The sequence below is a fragment of the Geotrypetes seraphini genome, chromosome 3 (genome assembly GCF_902459505.1).
Source record: "Geotrypetes seraphini chromosome 3, aGeoSer1.1, whole genome shotgun sequence".
Lineage (NCBI taxonomy): Eukaryota > Metazoa > Chordata > Amphibia > Gymnophiona > Dermophiidae > Geotrypetes > Geotrypetes seraphini.
Genome location: NC_047086.1, coordinates 260,652,062 through 260,666,490, shown reverse-complemented (window position 1 = coordinate 260,666,490; position 14,429 = coordinate 260,652,062). Strand labels below are relative to the sequence as shown.

Below are 14,429 nucleotides of genomic sequence, written 5' to 3'. Positions count from 1 at the left end.
GAGGTTTAAAAATATGCGGTGGCGGGGGGAGGTTTAAAAATATGCAGCAGCGGCGGCAGGGGGTTTTAAAATATGCAGCAGCAGCGGCAGGGGGGTTTAAAATATGCAGCAGCGGCGGCACAGGGAGCCAGGCGGAGAGAGGGCAGTTAAGCGATGCAGCTCGGGCGACTTCGTTGTGTGAAACGAAGTTCGTTGTGGGAAGCAAGACCTGAAGTTCGTTGTGCGCAGCGTTCGCTGTGCGAGGCGTCCGTTATGCGAGGCACCACTGTATATAGGAATGGGGTTTATGGTAGGTTTTCTTGAATTTAAAGAATGTAATTGATTAGGGTGGAGGGGGGACAAATTCTGATATGGATCTTAACAGAATATTAAGTGTTGTATTGGAGTTTAAAATGTTATAAATGATGTTATACTTATTGTTAAGTTTTTTTAAAAATGAATAAAGAATTGGAAAAAAATAGACTAGTAGTCTATGAAGAGCAGAACCATTGAGTTCATTTGGAGTGATCAGGCCACATGGCATGTGATCTGTTATGTACTAAAGTAATGCATTGATTATCACAGATAAGGTTTCTGATTTAACAAGCTTTTCTTCTCAAAAGGATGATTCTCGCAGAAATTCCTTCATACAGAAGATTCAGAGCTTGATAAAAAAGCTTGCAGAATGTGCTCCCATTGACACTGCAGTGGATCAGAAAGCTAAAGAATTTCTCCATGACTGTCTCCCTCCTATGCTAACTGAAGGTAATTCTCTGCCAGCTTGACTTAACTTTTTAAGGAAGCTCTGGAATAAGGATGAAAGGCATAGAATCAGGAGTCTTTTTGGAAAGGATGAGTGCATGGAACAGCATCTGAGTGGAAGTAGTAGAAATGAGAATGATATCTGAATTCAAGAAAGTCTGAGGGAGAGGATGTTATGGACAGGCAGACCAGATAGGCAGTATGGTCTTTCAGTGCCATCATTACATTTCAGTGTGAGAATTGCAGTGTGGTGTGGAAGTATGAATTGAACAAGAATATAAGGATATTTCTCTGTTAAAAATTGCACTCAGTATTGTACTAAATGAGAAGACGGACTACTGTAGATAAGAGGCAATTCCAGCTGGAATACATATGAGAGCATTTGTCAATAAGTTTAGCATTGTGTTGAATGCATTTGAGCGGCTGGTGTCAGCAGATAGAGTACACTATCTTCTGGTCCTCTGTTGGTTAGTTTGAACCTCTCAGAATGTGGGTGGATAAAAGTATTAAAAATGACAGTCATTGTAGTGCTAAAACACACGCTAAACTATTTTTTGCCTTTGTGAAGAGTGATGTTGAGGAAAATTATCCAAATGAGTTAGGTGGGTAATGAACATTTTGCCTTGATCTGTCAGTTGTCTGAGAATTGCTATATCTCATGCATTTTGTCCATTGAGAGGAGGTATTTCCAGGAGCTGTAGTTTTAGTCAAAAGAAGAAAAGCACTTGCAGTTCTTTGTATATATTTTTTACAATTTCATAGTTTATTAAAATTTGATAAAATGCTTCTCCTGGGATACAAAGCGTTGTACATTAAAATTTAAATATGAATAGGGATCAAACAACAAATAATAAACATAGATATTCTGAGACCGACATACTTGGTTGGGGTTGCAACATGAGAACAATAGGCAAAAAGGGAAGAACTACAATTTGTTAAGAAAGAGCACAGAAAAGGGAGGAACAATAGGAAGGATATGACAGGGCAAGTGATAATTTAAATATATATATATGATAAATCAATTGTAGGCATCTTTAAAAAGAAAGCATTTTAAACTACTCTTGAATTTATCCAAGTTTTGCTCAGCTCTGATGTGTAAGGGGAGAGAGTTCCAAATTAAAGGTGCAATAACTGAGAAAATAAGAGTAAAAGTATTGCCACATTAAAAACAGGTGAATTGATCACTTATACTTTGAAATCTGTCATTGATACAGAGTGAAAATATGCCCATACTTTCACTTTGAAAATTGGGGCAAACCCAACCAGTAAAAAATACATGAGCTTTTTGTCTCAGTGTGGACAGTTTGCCTTCCAAATGCTAGTGTTGTTTCAATGGCGATATGTAATTGATAAAGCAATTTCCTCAGCAACAGCAGCAGATGAATCCAGAGATAGTGGGATAGTACACATCTACCAGCAGGTGAAGATAGAGAACTGATTAACAGGTGGCCCTATTGGTTGGCACCCTAACTGTATCCTCAGTATTCTCTATCTCCCAACAGATGATGGTCGCTGTTCCACGAGCTCCTGGATTCTTGTTTATTCTTCTGTTGAGAGTTTTTCTCTTCAGATAGATTAGAGTGTTTGGTTGAGCGATGCCAACTTTGGGAGTCACACCTGGGCCCCCCCAGGTCCCTGCTCCACCCTCCTCCAGTGGATTGAGGTTTATTCCTGGTCCTCTGTTTTCTTCTTTCCCAGCAAAACAAACAAACAAAAAAAACCCTATTAAGAGGCCAGTGTGCTGTTGCTGGACAGTGCTTTGCTGTCTGTCCCAGTCTGATACTACCAGCCTTAACAACGGTGGATTCAGGTGAGAGTGCTTTTCTTTTTATTTCTTGGTGTTTTTTGGGTCTGCCGGTTTAGTCGCTGGGGTTTTTTGGCCACGAGGTTTGTTTGGAGTGGCTACAGTACTCGGCGGTTGTTTGTTATGGCAGCAGAGGCAGTTAAGAGGTGTTCCCGCTGTGGGAAGCGGCGAACACTGTTGGGCCTCTGTTCGGCAGGCTGTACAGACGGGGTGGAGGACGAAGTGCAGCTTGCACCTGATGTGGTGGCTGTTTCCCACGCAATTGAAGTCGGCCCTGATTCTCCCGCGCTTGCGGATGCTTCCTTTCCGCTTCGGTGCACGTCGGCGGCTGCACCAGCGGTCGGCTGTTCGTCTTTGTCTTCTTCCTTTGCGGGCCCGATTTCTGAACAGGAGCAGACTTTTTCGATGCAGGCCCAACCGAATCCGGTGGCATTTTCCCCAGAGTTTGTCATGTTGATGCACAGAGACTTTTTGATGCAGAGATCTCAGCCTGCTCAGCGCCAGGACTGTATTTGAAATCAGGGGTCGGTTCTTCATGCCAGTGGACCTCCTCTGGAGTCTCAAGCCGCTAAGAGGCGCAGGGTGGCGCCTGTGCACGGCGGGGACCCTCCCTCAGAATTCACATTCCTCCTTTCTCATCCAGATTCTCTGGAAGACGGTGAGGTGGCGGATTTCGAGCTTGAGGATGCGCTGTCTAGGGAAGTGGATGATCCTTCCGCGCTTCGGCTTTTTCATGAGGAGGAATTGCCATCCTTTATTACCAAGGTGCTGTAGTGCCTTAATATTTCTCAGCAGGATATGCAGGCATCGGGTACGGCTAATCCTCTTATGGCGGGCACGAAAAAACCGGCTAAAGTGTTTCTGGTGCATGAAGCGATGCTTGAGATTATTTCTGCGCAGTAGGACACGCTGGAGGCTGGTTTCCGGGTGGCGAACACTATGCGCCAGTTGTATCCCATATCTCAGAACGATAGACGGCAGATAAGGGCCATGGCCCATCTAGTCTGCCCACCCCAATGACCCTCTCCTACTTTTCTCTGTGAATAGATCCCACGTGTCTATCCCATTTGGCCTTAAAATCAGGCACGCTGCTGGCCTCAATAACCTGAAGTGGAAGACTATTCCAGCAATCAACCACCCTTTCAGTGAAAAAGAATTTCCTGGTGTCCCCGTGCAGTTTCCCGCCCCTGATTTTCCACGGATGCCCCCTTGTTGCCGCAGGACCCTTGAAAAAGAAGATATCTTCTTCCACCGCGATGCGGCCCGTGAGATACTTGAATGTCTCGATCATGTCACCCCTCTCTCACCCCTCTCTCTGCGTTCCTCGAGTGAGTACAGCTGCAACTTATCCAGCCGTTCCTCGTATGGGAGATCCTTGAGTCCCGAGACCATCCAGGTGGCCATTCTCTGGACCGACTCCAGTCTCAGCACATCCTTACGGTAATGCGGCCTCCAGAATTGCACACAGTATTCCAGGTGGGGCCTTACCATGGATCTATACAATGGCATAATGACTTCAGGCTTATGGCTGACGAAACTCCTACGTATGCAACCTATGATTTGCCTTGCCTTGGATGAAGCTTGCTCCACTTGATTGGCAGTCTTCATGTTCTCACTGACGATCACCCCTAAAGTCCAAGATGGTCTATTAGCAGAAAGAGCGGGAAACTAGAATTAGAAAGAAAAAGAAAAAAAAGTAAAGTAAAAGAGAAGTCATCACTGCAAAAGTGGGCCATCGAGCATCAGGAGCCAGGGTCATAGTCATCCGGAGAGCCACCACCATAGGTCAAATACCCCAATGGCGTGGATCTCCCTGCAGTCACCCTTCAAGCCCTCCAAGAAGGTGATAATCTCCACTGGGGTGTTAATGTAGAGCGCCCGGTTCTCACGGTGCACCCGAATCTTTGCAGGGTACTGCAAAGCAAACTGGATCTGGTGCTGATGTAGTTGAGTGTAGTTGATTGCCTACTGCTGCTCCGAGACCCAAACTGAATAGTCCCAGAACACCAGGAGTCGCTGGCCCTCATAGGATATGGTTCCCTTAGCTTTGTAGTGCGTCAACAGCTGGGGTTTTTCAGCATAATTGAGTATGTGGGCAATAACTGGTCTTGGCCATTGATCCCATTCGCGGCGCACCCCAAGCCTGTGCACCCTTTCAGAACTACTCGAAAGGGTCCAGAGAAGAGCGACTAAGATGTTTAAGGGGTTAGAGAAGCTGCCTTACAGCGAAAGATTAGAGAAACTAGGCCCTTTCTCCCTCGAACAGAGAAGATTGAGAAGGGTCATGATCGAAACATTCAAGGTACTTAAGGGGGTAGACTTAATAGATAAGGACAGGTTGTTCACCCTCTCCAAGGTAGGAAGAATGAGAGGGCACTCTAAAGTTGATAGGGGATAGATTCCGTATAAATGTAAGGAAGTTCTTCTTCACCCAGAGAGTGGTGGAAAATTGGAACACTCTCCCGGAGTCTGTCATAGGGGAAAACACACTCCAGGGATTCAAGACAAAGTTCCTACTGAACAAGGACGTACGCTGGTAGGGCTAGTCTCAGTTTGGGCGCTGGTCTTTGACCAAAGGGCCGCCGCATGAGTGGACTGCTGGGTATGATGGACCACTGGTCTGACCCAGCAGCGGCATTTCTTATGTTTTCTGTCATGTCCATGTTCAGTTCTTTGGGCAGCCAGGTGGAGACCAGGACCCGCAACTCTGCATCAATGAGGGATTCAGATAGCCCAATTAGCCGGATATTATTGCTGCGTTCCCTCTAAGCTGAGCAGGTGTCCTCCAGCTGCATTGCTACCACTAGGGGGTGGAATATTTTCAGTCGCTAAGGACAGGTATGTTCCCTGGAGTCCTGCAGAACTTGCCTGTCCCTCACAATTGAAAAATGTGACAGTAAAACAGCACCCTCTATTGGTGAGACTGTGGGTGGAGGACTCCTGCTCAGCTTAGAGGGAACAGTGGCCCTGGCTGCGGTTTTCCAAATCATCAGCCCTGTCTTCCAATCGTCCATATTTCTCCTCCAAGGTCTGAATACCGGCATACAGCACCATAGTACAGTCATCCTGTGCTGATATCCGCTCCTCCACCTGTTGCAGCCGGGTGGCCTGCCGTTCCAAAGGGTCTTTAATACTATCTATAGTGGACTGAAGCCTGGTAAGTTTATCATCTAGAAAGGCAGTGAGGTGTTTTTTTTAGTTCATCAGTCGCCTCAGCCTGTGATCGTCGGGCTAGGCAGCACTCGTGCAGGAGGTGTCTGAGCCGCCATCTTTGCAGTGGTGGAAAGGCCTCTCGGGAGCTTAACAGTATTCTAGGTGTGAGCATACCTTGGGGACCGACCAAAAATTGGTACGAGCGTACAGCCCTCTGAACTCTCCAACAGAAGAGGCTGGTTGTGGGCACCTAAATCAAAATCAGAGCTGAGAAATGCTGATAAACTAGCATCAGGGGTCAGAAGAGGTGTCCGAGCATGTCTGCCTAGGTTGAGTGCATCACATGACCCCTGGCAGCTGTGCTACTGCTAGATAGGTCTGGGCCCATTTGTGGCTATATCAGTGTTTTGGCACACTTAATTTTGACTAAAAGAGAGCTTTCCTTTAGACATTTCCTTTTCTTTCGGATTTATTTTCTTTCTGATATGTCTCCCTGTGATTCTCTGGCATTTGTTGTGCTTGAGTAGTAGCATGTTGAATTAATTAATAAAGCGAGAGCATAGACTTGTATCTCTAGATAACCTGACCTTGTTGGTGAAGAAACATTTATTGATGTCCATGTAAACCTTGTTTAAGTAGGTAATGTCGTATCCTGGACTTCTGAATGGTGAGACTGAGAAAAAGTAAAGGTCACAACTTTAAGTCCTGTCTTTAAGTTTTAGTAGGTCCTGATGAAGAGCCTTGAAATTTGGGCGTATATCAGGAACTGTTCTTGGGTTTCTCTCCTGAGTTTTGAAGAATATAATTGAAGAGCACTTTTCCAATTATTACTGTCCATTTTTTGTCAGTTTTTGAACAATACAATTTTATTTATCAAGGCAACATTCATTTACTGTAGCTTATTCCTGTGCCAGAACTCAAGAACTTAGTGAGTTTTGGTACAGGAATAATCTATAGTAAATGAATCTTATCTTGATGAAGGAAACTAATCATATAGCTCTAAACTGACAAAATATGGACTGAGTGATCTTTGGAAAAGTGCTCTTTAGTTGTGATTTTAGGATCAAAAACATTCAATGCATGTGTGAGAATTCCTGCCTTAAACCAAGATCATCTGTACCCAAACTGTGAAATTTGTTCCTATTGCTATTTTCAGTGTGGGGCTAGCTTGCATTTAACATTTGAATACATTTCCAAAGCCAAGTGAAAAAAGGTTTGTGCTTGTGGGGGTCTCCTGTTGTATATAGTATATAATGAGGTCTGGGAATATTGCTTACATTTTAATTTCCTATGCAGCTGAGAGGACCCATACTGTGCTTGGCATCCCAGCAAGGTGGGAAAATGGAGCCATCCAGGACACTGATGTGCAGATGGAAAAGGACACATTGATACGACTTCTTCGGCATGGCATAATCAGGTTTGACTCAATTTTATGGCTTCCTTAAAGCTGACAAAAACTAGTTTGAAAAAATATTTTGTTCATACTTTAAAAAGGAATGATTTTAAAATATATTTAATTTAGTTAAAATAGTTTTTTACAGGTAAAATGGCTTGCTGATGGGAGAAGTGGCCCTGTGGGTGTTGTGCCTGGGTCCATTAGCTCGATGTTGAGAAGGAATCAAAGTACAAAACACACAATTTTCCTTTTATGGATGGACATAACATGGGTCTTGTTTCGGTGAAACTGATTGTGTCAGGGGTCTGAATGTAATAGTAACAGTTTCTCAGCTTTGGGGTGGATGTTGCTGCTTCCCTATCGGCTGACCATGTGGAAAGCTAGATGTGATGCAGAGTAGAGAATGACACGGTAACAAAATTCATCACCGTTCCCGTCCCCATGGATAACCGCGGGAAATAATCCCATGTCATTTTTTAGTGTCTATTTCAGCCTCAGTCCTTCTACACCAGCATTCTTCAAAGCAAAGCTTGTGGGTCAGTGGTTGTGGCCATTCATACTCTGATTCTTCCCTCTCTCCTTAAAGAATGACATGAAGATGGTTTACCGCGGTTAAACGCGGGGACGGGAACGGTGATGAATTTTGTCACCGTGTCATTCTCTAATGCAGAGGACCAGTGGATCAACACCTGGTGCCAATGGTAAGAGACAACTTTGGCTTTCCTTGGCTTTTAATTTCTCCTTTCTGGTGGTTTCTTTAACTTAAGAAGAAATAACTTTGCCTCTCAGTTTACTCATGTTTATATGGCTGTTGAGAATTGTTCCAGTGATCTGATCCAAGGAGTGGGTCTTCATTTCTGATCTACCATGTTTCCCCCAAAATAAGACAGTGTCTTATATTAATTTTAGGCACCAAAAAACGCACTAGTTCTTATGATCATCTCTCCTTCACCCCAATTCTTCCTCTTTCCTTTCTCTCCCCCACTTGTGCAGCATCTTTCCTCCCCTCCCTCCTATCCCTCATGCAGCAGGACCCTTGCCCAGCATCTATCCTTCCCTCTCTCCCTCCCATCCCTCATGCAGTAGGACCCTTGCCCAGCTTCTATGCTCTCCTCCCTCCCATCTGTCGTGCAGCAGGACCCATGCCCAGCATCAGTAACGCAGCAAAGTGCATTCACGGGCGGACAAAGCGGAAGTAGCCTGTTTAGAGTGCTGCTGGCTCAACTCTGCTTAGGGAGGTACCATATGTAGGGCTCGCTCGCAGTCGGTGGGGTTTGGATGGGAGGGAGGGTAGGATGGGAGTTCAGCTGTGGGGCGGGTGCTCGGGGGGAGCGGTACTCACTCAAGGGTTCTGCTGCACAAGGGATGGGAGAGAGGGAAGGGAAACTGCCGGCGAATCCCCAGACTAGGGCTTATTTTTGGGGGTAGGGCTTATATTAAGACCTACCCTGAAAATCCTGCTAGGGCTTATTTTCAGGGTAGGTCTTATTTTCGGGGAAACACAGTAGTACCAGAGGGACTTTCAATATGGTGGTAGTCCCTGTACTATTAGCAGTCCCCTTACTGTTGGAGTTTGGGGCTTTTGCAATGCCTGTCTCATTTTCTGTTGTTACTTTGAAAGTTAGTTGGCAAATGGTAACTCAAAATGGTAAGCTACTCTTAAAATTACTCTCACAACTATTTCAAATGAAACTGTCTAGAAATGATCATTCCAGGATATAATGTCTACAATTGGATACTTGAATTCTGAGACATAGTTTCCCATGTCTGAGGGCACATAGGATGTCACATTCTTACAGAACATAAGAATTGCCGCTCACTTGGAGGCCCTTAGGTCAAAGACCACTGCCCTGAGTCTAGCCTTACCTGCGTACGTTCTGGTTCAGCAGGAACTTGTCTAACTTTGTCTTGAATCCCTGGAGGGTGTTCCAGTTTTCTACCACTGTCTGGGTGAAGAAGAAGTTCCTTACGTTTGTACGGAATCTATCCCCTTTTAACTTTAGAGAGTGCCTTCTCGTTCTCTCTACCTTGGAGAGATTGAACAACCTGTCTTTATCTACTAAGTCTATTCCCTTCATTATCTTGAATGTTTCGATGATGGCCCCTCTCAGTCAAGTTTAAATTCAAGTTTATTTAAAATTTATTATACCGCCCACTCGAGCCTTCTAGGGAGAAGATTCCCAGTTTTTCTAATCTCTCACTGTCCGGCAACTCCTCCAGTCCCTTAACCATTTTAGTCACTCTTCTCTGACCCTCTCGAGTAGTACCGTGTCCTTCTTCATGTACGGCGACCAGTGCTGGACGCAGTATTCCAGGTGGGGCGTACCATGGCCCAGTACAGTGGCATGATAACCTTCTCTGATTTGTTCGTGATCCCCTTCTTAATCATTCCTAGCATTCTGTTTGCCCTTTTCGCCGCCGCCACCACAGCGGCTTCATTGACTTGTCGACAAGTACTCCCAAATGTCTTTCCTGGGGTGTCTTTCCAAGTACTGCACCGGACATCCTGTATTCGTGTATAAGATTTTTCTTACCGACATGCATCACCTTACACTTATCCATGTTAAACCTCATTTGCCATGTCACGGCCCATTTCTCGAGCTTGTTATGTCACTTTGCAGGTCTTCACAATCCTTTTGTGTCTTCACTACTCTGAATAACTTTGTATCGTCTGCAAATTTAATCACCTCGTTTCTCATACCAAGTTCCAGGTCGTTTATAAATATGTTGAAGAGCACACGTCCAAACACTGAACCCTGCGGCACTCCTTTCGTGATGCTTTACCAGTCCGAGTATTGTCCATTTACCCCCACTCTGTTTCCTATCCGCCAATCAGTTTTTAATCCACTTGAGTATTTCACCCTCGATTCCATGGCTTGCAATTTTTCGAAGTAGTCATTCATGTGGGACCTTGTCGAACACCTTCTGAAAATCCAGATATACAGTGTCGACTGGGTCACCCTTGTCTATCTGCATGTTTATTCCCTCAAAGAAGTGCAGCAAGTTCTTTGAGCAAGATCTTCCTTTGCTGAAATCGTGCTGGCTTGTCCTCATCAGATTGTGTCCGTCTAGGTGATCAATGATGCGGTCCTTTATCAGCGCCTCTACCATCTTTCCCGGTACCAAGATCAGAGTCACCGATCTGTAGTTTCCTGGTTCTCCCCTCGAACCTTTCTTGAAGATCGGCATAACATTCGCCACTTTCCAGTCTTCCGGAATCCTTCCCGATTTGATCAACAGATTGGCTATTAGTTGGAGCAGTTCAGCTATAGCCCCTTTCAGTTCCATGATTATCCTCGGATGAATGCCATCCGGTCCTGGGGATTTATCGATTTTAAGCCTATCAATCTGTCTGAATACCTCTACTAGACTGACCGTCAGCCCTTTCAGTTTCCCGTCTTCGTTTGCTGCGTATAGTCTGTCGGCTTCCGGTATGTTGCGTATATCCTCTTCGGTAAATACAGACGCAAAAAATGTGTTTAGTTTGTTGGCGATGGCTTTGTCCTCCTTTATTTGTTTATTTATTTGTCCCTTTATTCCATGGTCATCCAAGAGCCCCACCGTTTCATTCATGGGTCGTTTCCTCTTAATATATAGAAAGAACACCTTGAAGTTTTTTGCCTCCTTGGCTATTTTTTCCTCATAGTCTCTTTTGGCCCCTCTTACCACCTTATGGCACCTTCTTTAATGTTTGTACTTTTTCCAGTTTTCGTCCGTTTTTGACCTTTTCCATTCCTTAAACGAAGTCTTCTTGTCTCTGGTCACTTCCTTCACCTCTACAGTGAGCCATGCCGGTTCCTTGTTCTTTTTCCTCTTGGATCCCTGGTTGATGCGCGGTATATATAGATTTTGCGCTTTGGTGACTGTGTCCTTAAAAAGGGACCATGCTTGCTCTAGTGATTTTACAGTGCTTATCCTCTTCTTAATCTTCTTCCCCATCACGAGTCTCATCACTTCATAATTTCCTTTTCAGAAGTTCAGTGCCGTGGCTATCATTCTGGATCAATATTTTGCCCCTGTGTCCAGGTTGAAGTGGATCATATTGTGATCACTGCTTCCCAGCGTCCCTGTCGATGCGGCTCACTATATTTTCTATCTTGGCTCCGGGTAAGCAGGTCAACAGCCGATCCTGTCTTCCTCCTGCTATATGGCTGTCGACTTGTCTGATGATGGAGTCCCCCACGACGATGTCTATCCTCTCTGCTGTCTCTCCAGCCGCAGGTCCGTGTCCCTGGTGTATGTCCATCTCTCCACCCTAAGGTCCGTGCCCTCTGCGCACTTCCATCTTCCCTCATCCTGGTGTTGGCTTGCACCGGACTTGTCTTCCTGTGGGTTCCCTATGCTACTTCCAGGTCTTGCTGCTTTGTCACCCATTTCTTCCTTGTGGTTGTCCTCCAGGTCATCCTTACTCACTGTAGGTGTATCTTGGCAGTTCCACAGTTGCTGGTGATTCTTCACAGCCTCCCTGTATGCCTTCTCGATGAACTTCTCTAACTCCCGGACTTCTTCCTCAATGGTTTCCGCTGGGTCAGACCAAGGGTCCATCGAGCCCAGCGGTCCGCTCCCGCGGCGGCCCATCAGGTCCATGACCTGTAAGTGATCTTTTGTCTAACCCTTGGATTCCTACTTCCTTATATCCTGAAAACCCTCTTCTTCCCTCTTATCTTTGCCCTTTTTGCTCCTGTGTCCTCCTTTATCTGTAGCTCTCAATCCCCTTATCTTTCAGGAATTTATCTAGTCCCTCTTTGAAACCCCTTAATGTAGTCTGTCCTATTACATCTTCCGGGAGCACATTCCAGGTATCCACCACCCTCTGAGTGAAGAAGAATTTTCTGGCTTTGGTTCTAAATCTGTCCTCTTTCAATTTCTCTGAGTGCCCTCTTGTTTTTGTAGTTCCTAGTACGCTGAAGAACCTGTCCCTCTCCACCCTCTCTATACCTTTCATAATCTTGTAAGTCGCTATCATGTCACCTCTGAGTCTCCGCTTCTCCAGGGTGAAGAGCCCCAGCCTCTCTAACCTCTCAGCGTATGAAAGGTTCTCCATACCCTTAATCATTTGTGTCGCTCTCCTCTGGACCCTCTCAAGTATCGCCATATCCTTCTTAAGGTATAGCGACCAATATTGGATACAGTACTCCAGGTGCAGGTACACCATCGCCCAATACAGCGGTTCTTGTTCTTGTTCTTGTTGCAATATTCTTCTTGATAATACTCAACATTCTGTTTACTTTCTTCGAGGCTGCCGCGTATTGCACCGTTGGTTAAATGGTTGTATCCACCAATACTCCCAAGTCCTTTTCAAGGTTACTTTCCCCCAGTACCAGCCCCCCCCCCATTTTGTAGCTGAACATCGGGTTCTTTTTCCCTATATGAATGACCTTCCATTTCTCTATATTGAAACTCGTCTGCCATTTGTTCGCCCATTCCTCCAATGTTGTCAGGTCTCATTGTAGTTTATCACATTCCTCTATAGTTTTAACCCTGCTACAGAGTTTAGTGTCATCTGTGAATTTTATAACTTCACACTTTGTCCCCGCTTCCAGGTCATTTATAAATACATTGAACAGCAGCGGCCCGACCACAGACCCCTGTGGGACATCATTCGTTACCCTTCTCCAGCCCGAGTAGTGGCTCTTCACTACAACCCTCTGCTTTCTGTCTGCCAACCAGTGTTTAACCCATCTATGTACGTCCCATTCCACCCCGTGGTTCTACAGTTTCCTAAGTAGCCGCTCATGAGGTACCATGCCTGGGAAAAATTTTTGGATGGCTCCAAACAAATGGACCAGTAGCCAACAAGGAGAAATTAATGGGGAGGAAATAGCCCAAGATACTAACTAATATTGAATGGCAATACCATAAAATCTTCCATGGATGGGGGAGAAACCTAGGGGTATGGTTGAACCCAAACTTAGACATGATATCACAGATGAACGCATCGTGAAAAATGCATATGGCAAACACTACTGAGTCAGAGGACTCAAAATCTACCTTACCCACCAAGCAATGTCCAACGTAATAATAAAACTAGTTACCCCAGCAGCATATAACGTAATCAGAAAAATAATATATAATACTGCTCATACTGGACAATACATATCAGTATTAGAAGCCCAACACGCTTGAAGGGCTCTGGCCTCAGAATCGGAGCCTACGCACAGCAGTGAATCACAAACTGAGAAGATCCGTGTAGTTTATACAGCTCCTGCTCCAATCATTGGCCAGTAGTTTAATCTTCTTTTTGAAAAATTTTTTATAAAGCAATTTAATGAAGCTAAAACCCTTTCAACTTTAAAGGGATATTATACATATGTAGTAGCCAGGAATTGAAAAAATGTGAAACCAAAAAGACTTATCTCAGAACTTGACTTGTCTTTATAACATGTTCAGTCACCAGTGTCTAATTTGCCGACGCGGCCACGTTTCGCGGGAATTTTTAACATCCGCTGAGTCAGGGCCACCAGGACATTCAAGATCACAGGCTCAATCAATTCACTCAATCACAAATTTTCAAATTTTGAAAATTTGTGATTGAGTGAATTGATTGAGCCTGTGATCTTGAATGTCCTGGTGGCCCTGACGCAGCGGATGTTAAAAATTCTCGCAAATGTGGCCGCGTCGGCAAATTAGACACTGGTGACTGAACATGTTATAAAGACAAGTCAAGTTCTGAGATAAGTCTTTTTGGTTTCACATTTTTTCAATTCCTGGCTACTACATATGTATAATATCCCTTTAAAGTTGAAAGGGTTTTAGCTTCATTAAATTGCTTTATAAAAATTTTTTCAAAAAAAAGATTAAACTACTGGCCAATGATTGGAGCAGGAGCTGTATAAACTACGCGGATCTTCTCAGTTTGTGATTCACTGCTGTGCGTAGGCTCCGATTCTGAGGCCAGAGCCCTTCAAGCGTGTTGGGCTTCTAATACTGATATGTATTGTCCAGTATGAGCAGTATTATATATTATTTTTCTGACAACGTAATAATAACCCAGGTACTGTCAATTTTTGACTACTGCAATGCAATCCTACTGGGCATCCCAAAATACATGATTAGACAGATTCAAATGGTACAAAATGCAGCAGCAAGATTTCTGCTGGGAAAATCGAGGCACACAAGTGCCACCCCACTACTGAAAGAACTAAACTAGCTCTTGATTAAAAGCAGGGTGAAATTCAAGATCCTACTGCTGATGCACAAAATCATTCATTTCTCTGAACCACAATATTTAGTGGCCAGACTTCATCAGCACACAATAACACGCACTTGAAATAAGATCAAGCCAAAATCACCTGCTGGAAATGCCCTCCTTCAAAGACATCAAATACAAAAGCG

The 14,429-nt window shown here is 44.6% G+C and overlaps 1 protein-coding gene across 2 annotated transcripts in view; it reads left to right on the top strand.

Annotated features, from left to right (window-relative positions):
- RIOX1 (ribosomal oxygenase 1) overlaps positions 1-14,429 on the top strand; it is a 368,994-nt gene that overhangs the window by 282,815 nt on the left and 71,750 nt on the right. For both annotated transcript variants that reach the window (XM_033936262.1, XM_033936263.1), the window contains exons 11-12: positions 603-744; positions 6,995-7,115. In XM_033936262.1, the coding sequence (XP_033792153.1) occupies positions 603-744; positions 6,995-7,115 (263 nt within the window). The remainder of the gene's footprint in view (positions 1-602; positions 745-6,994; positions 7,116-14,429) is intronic.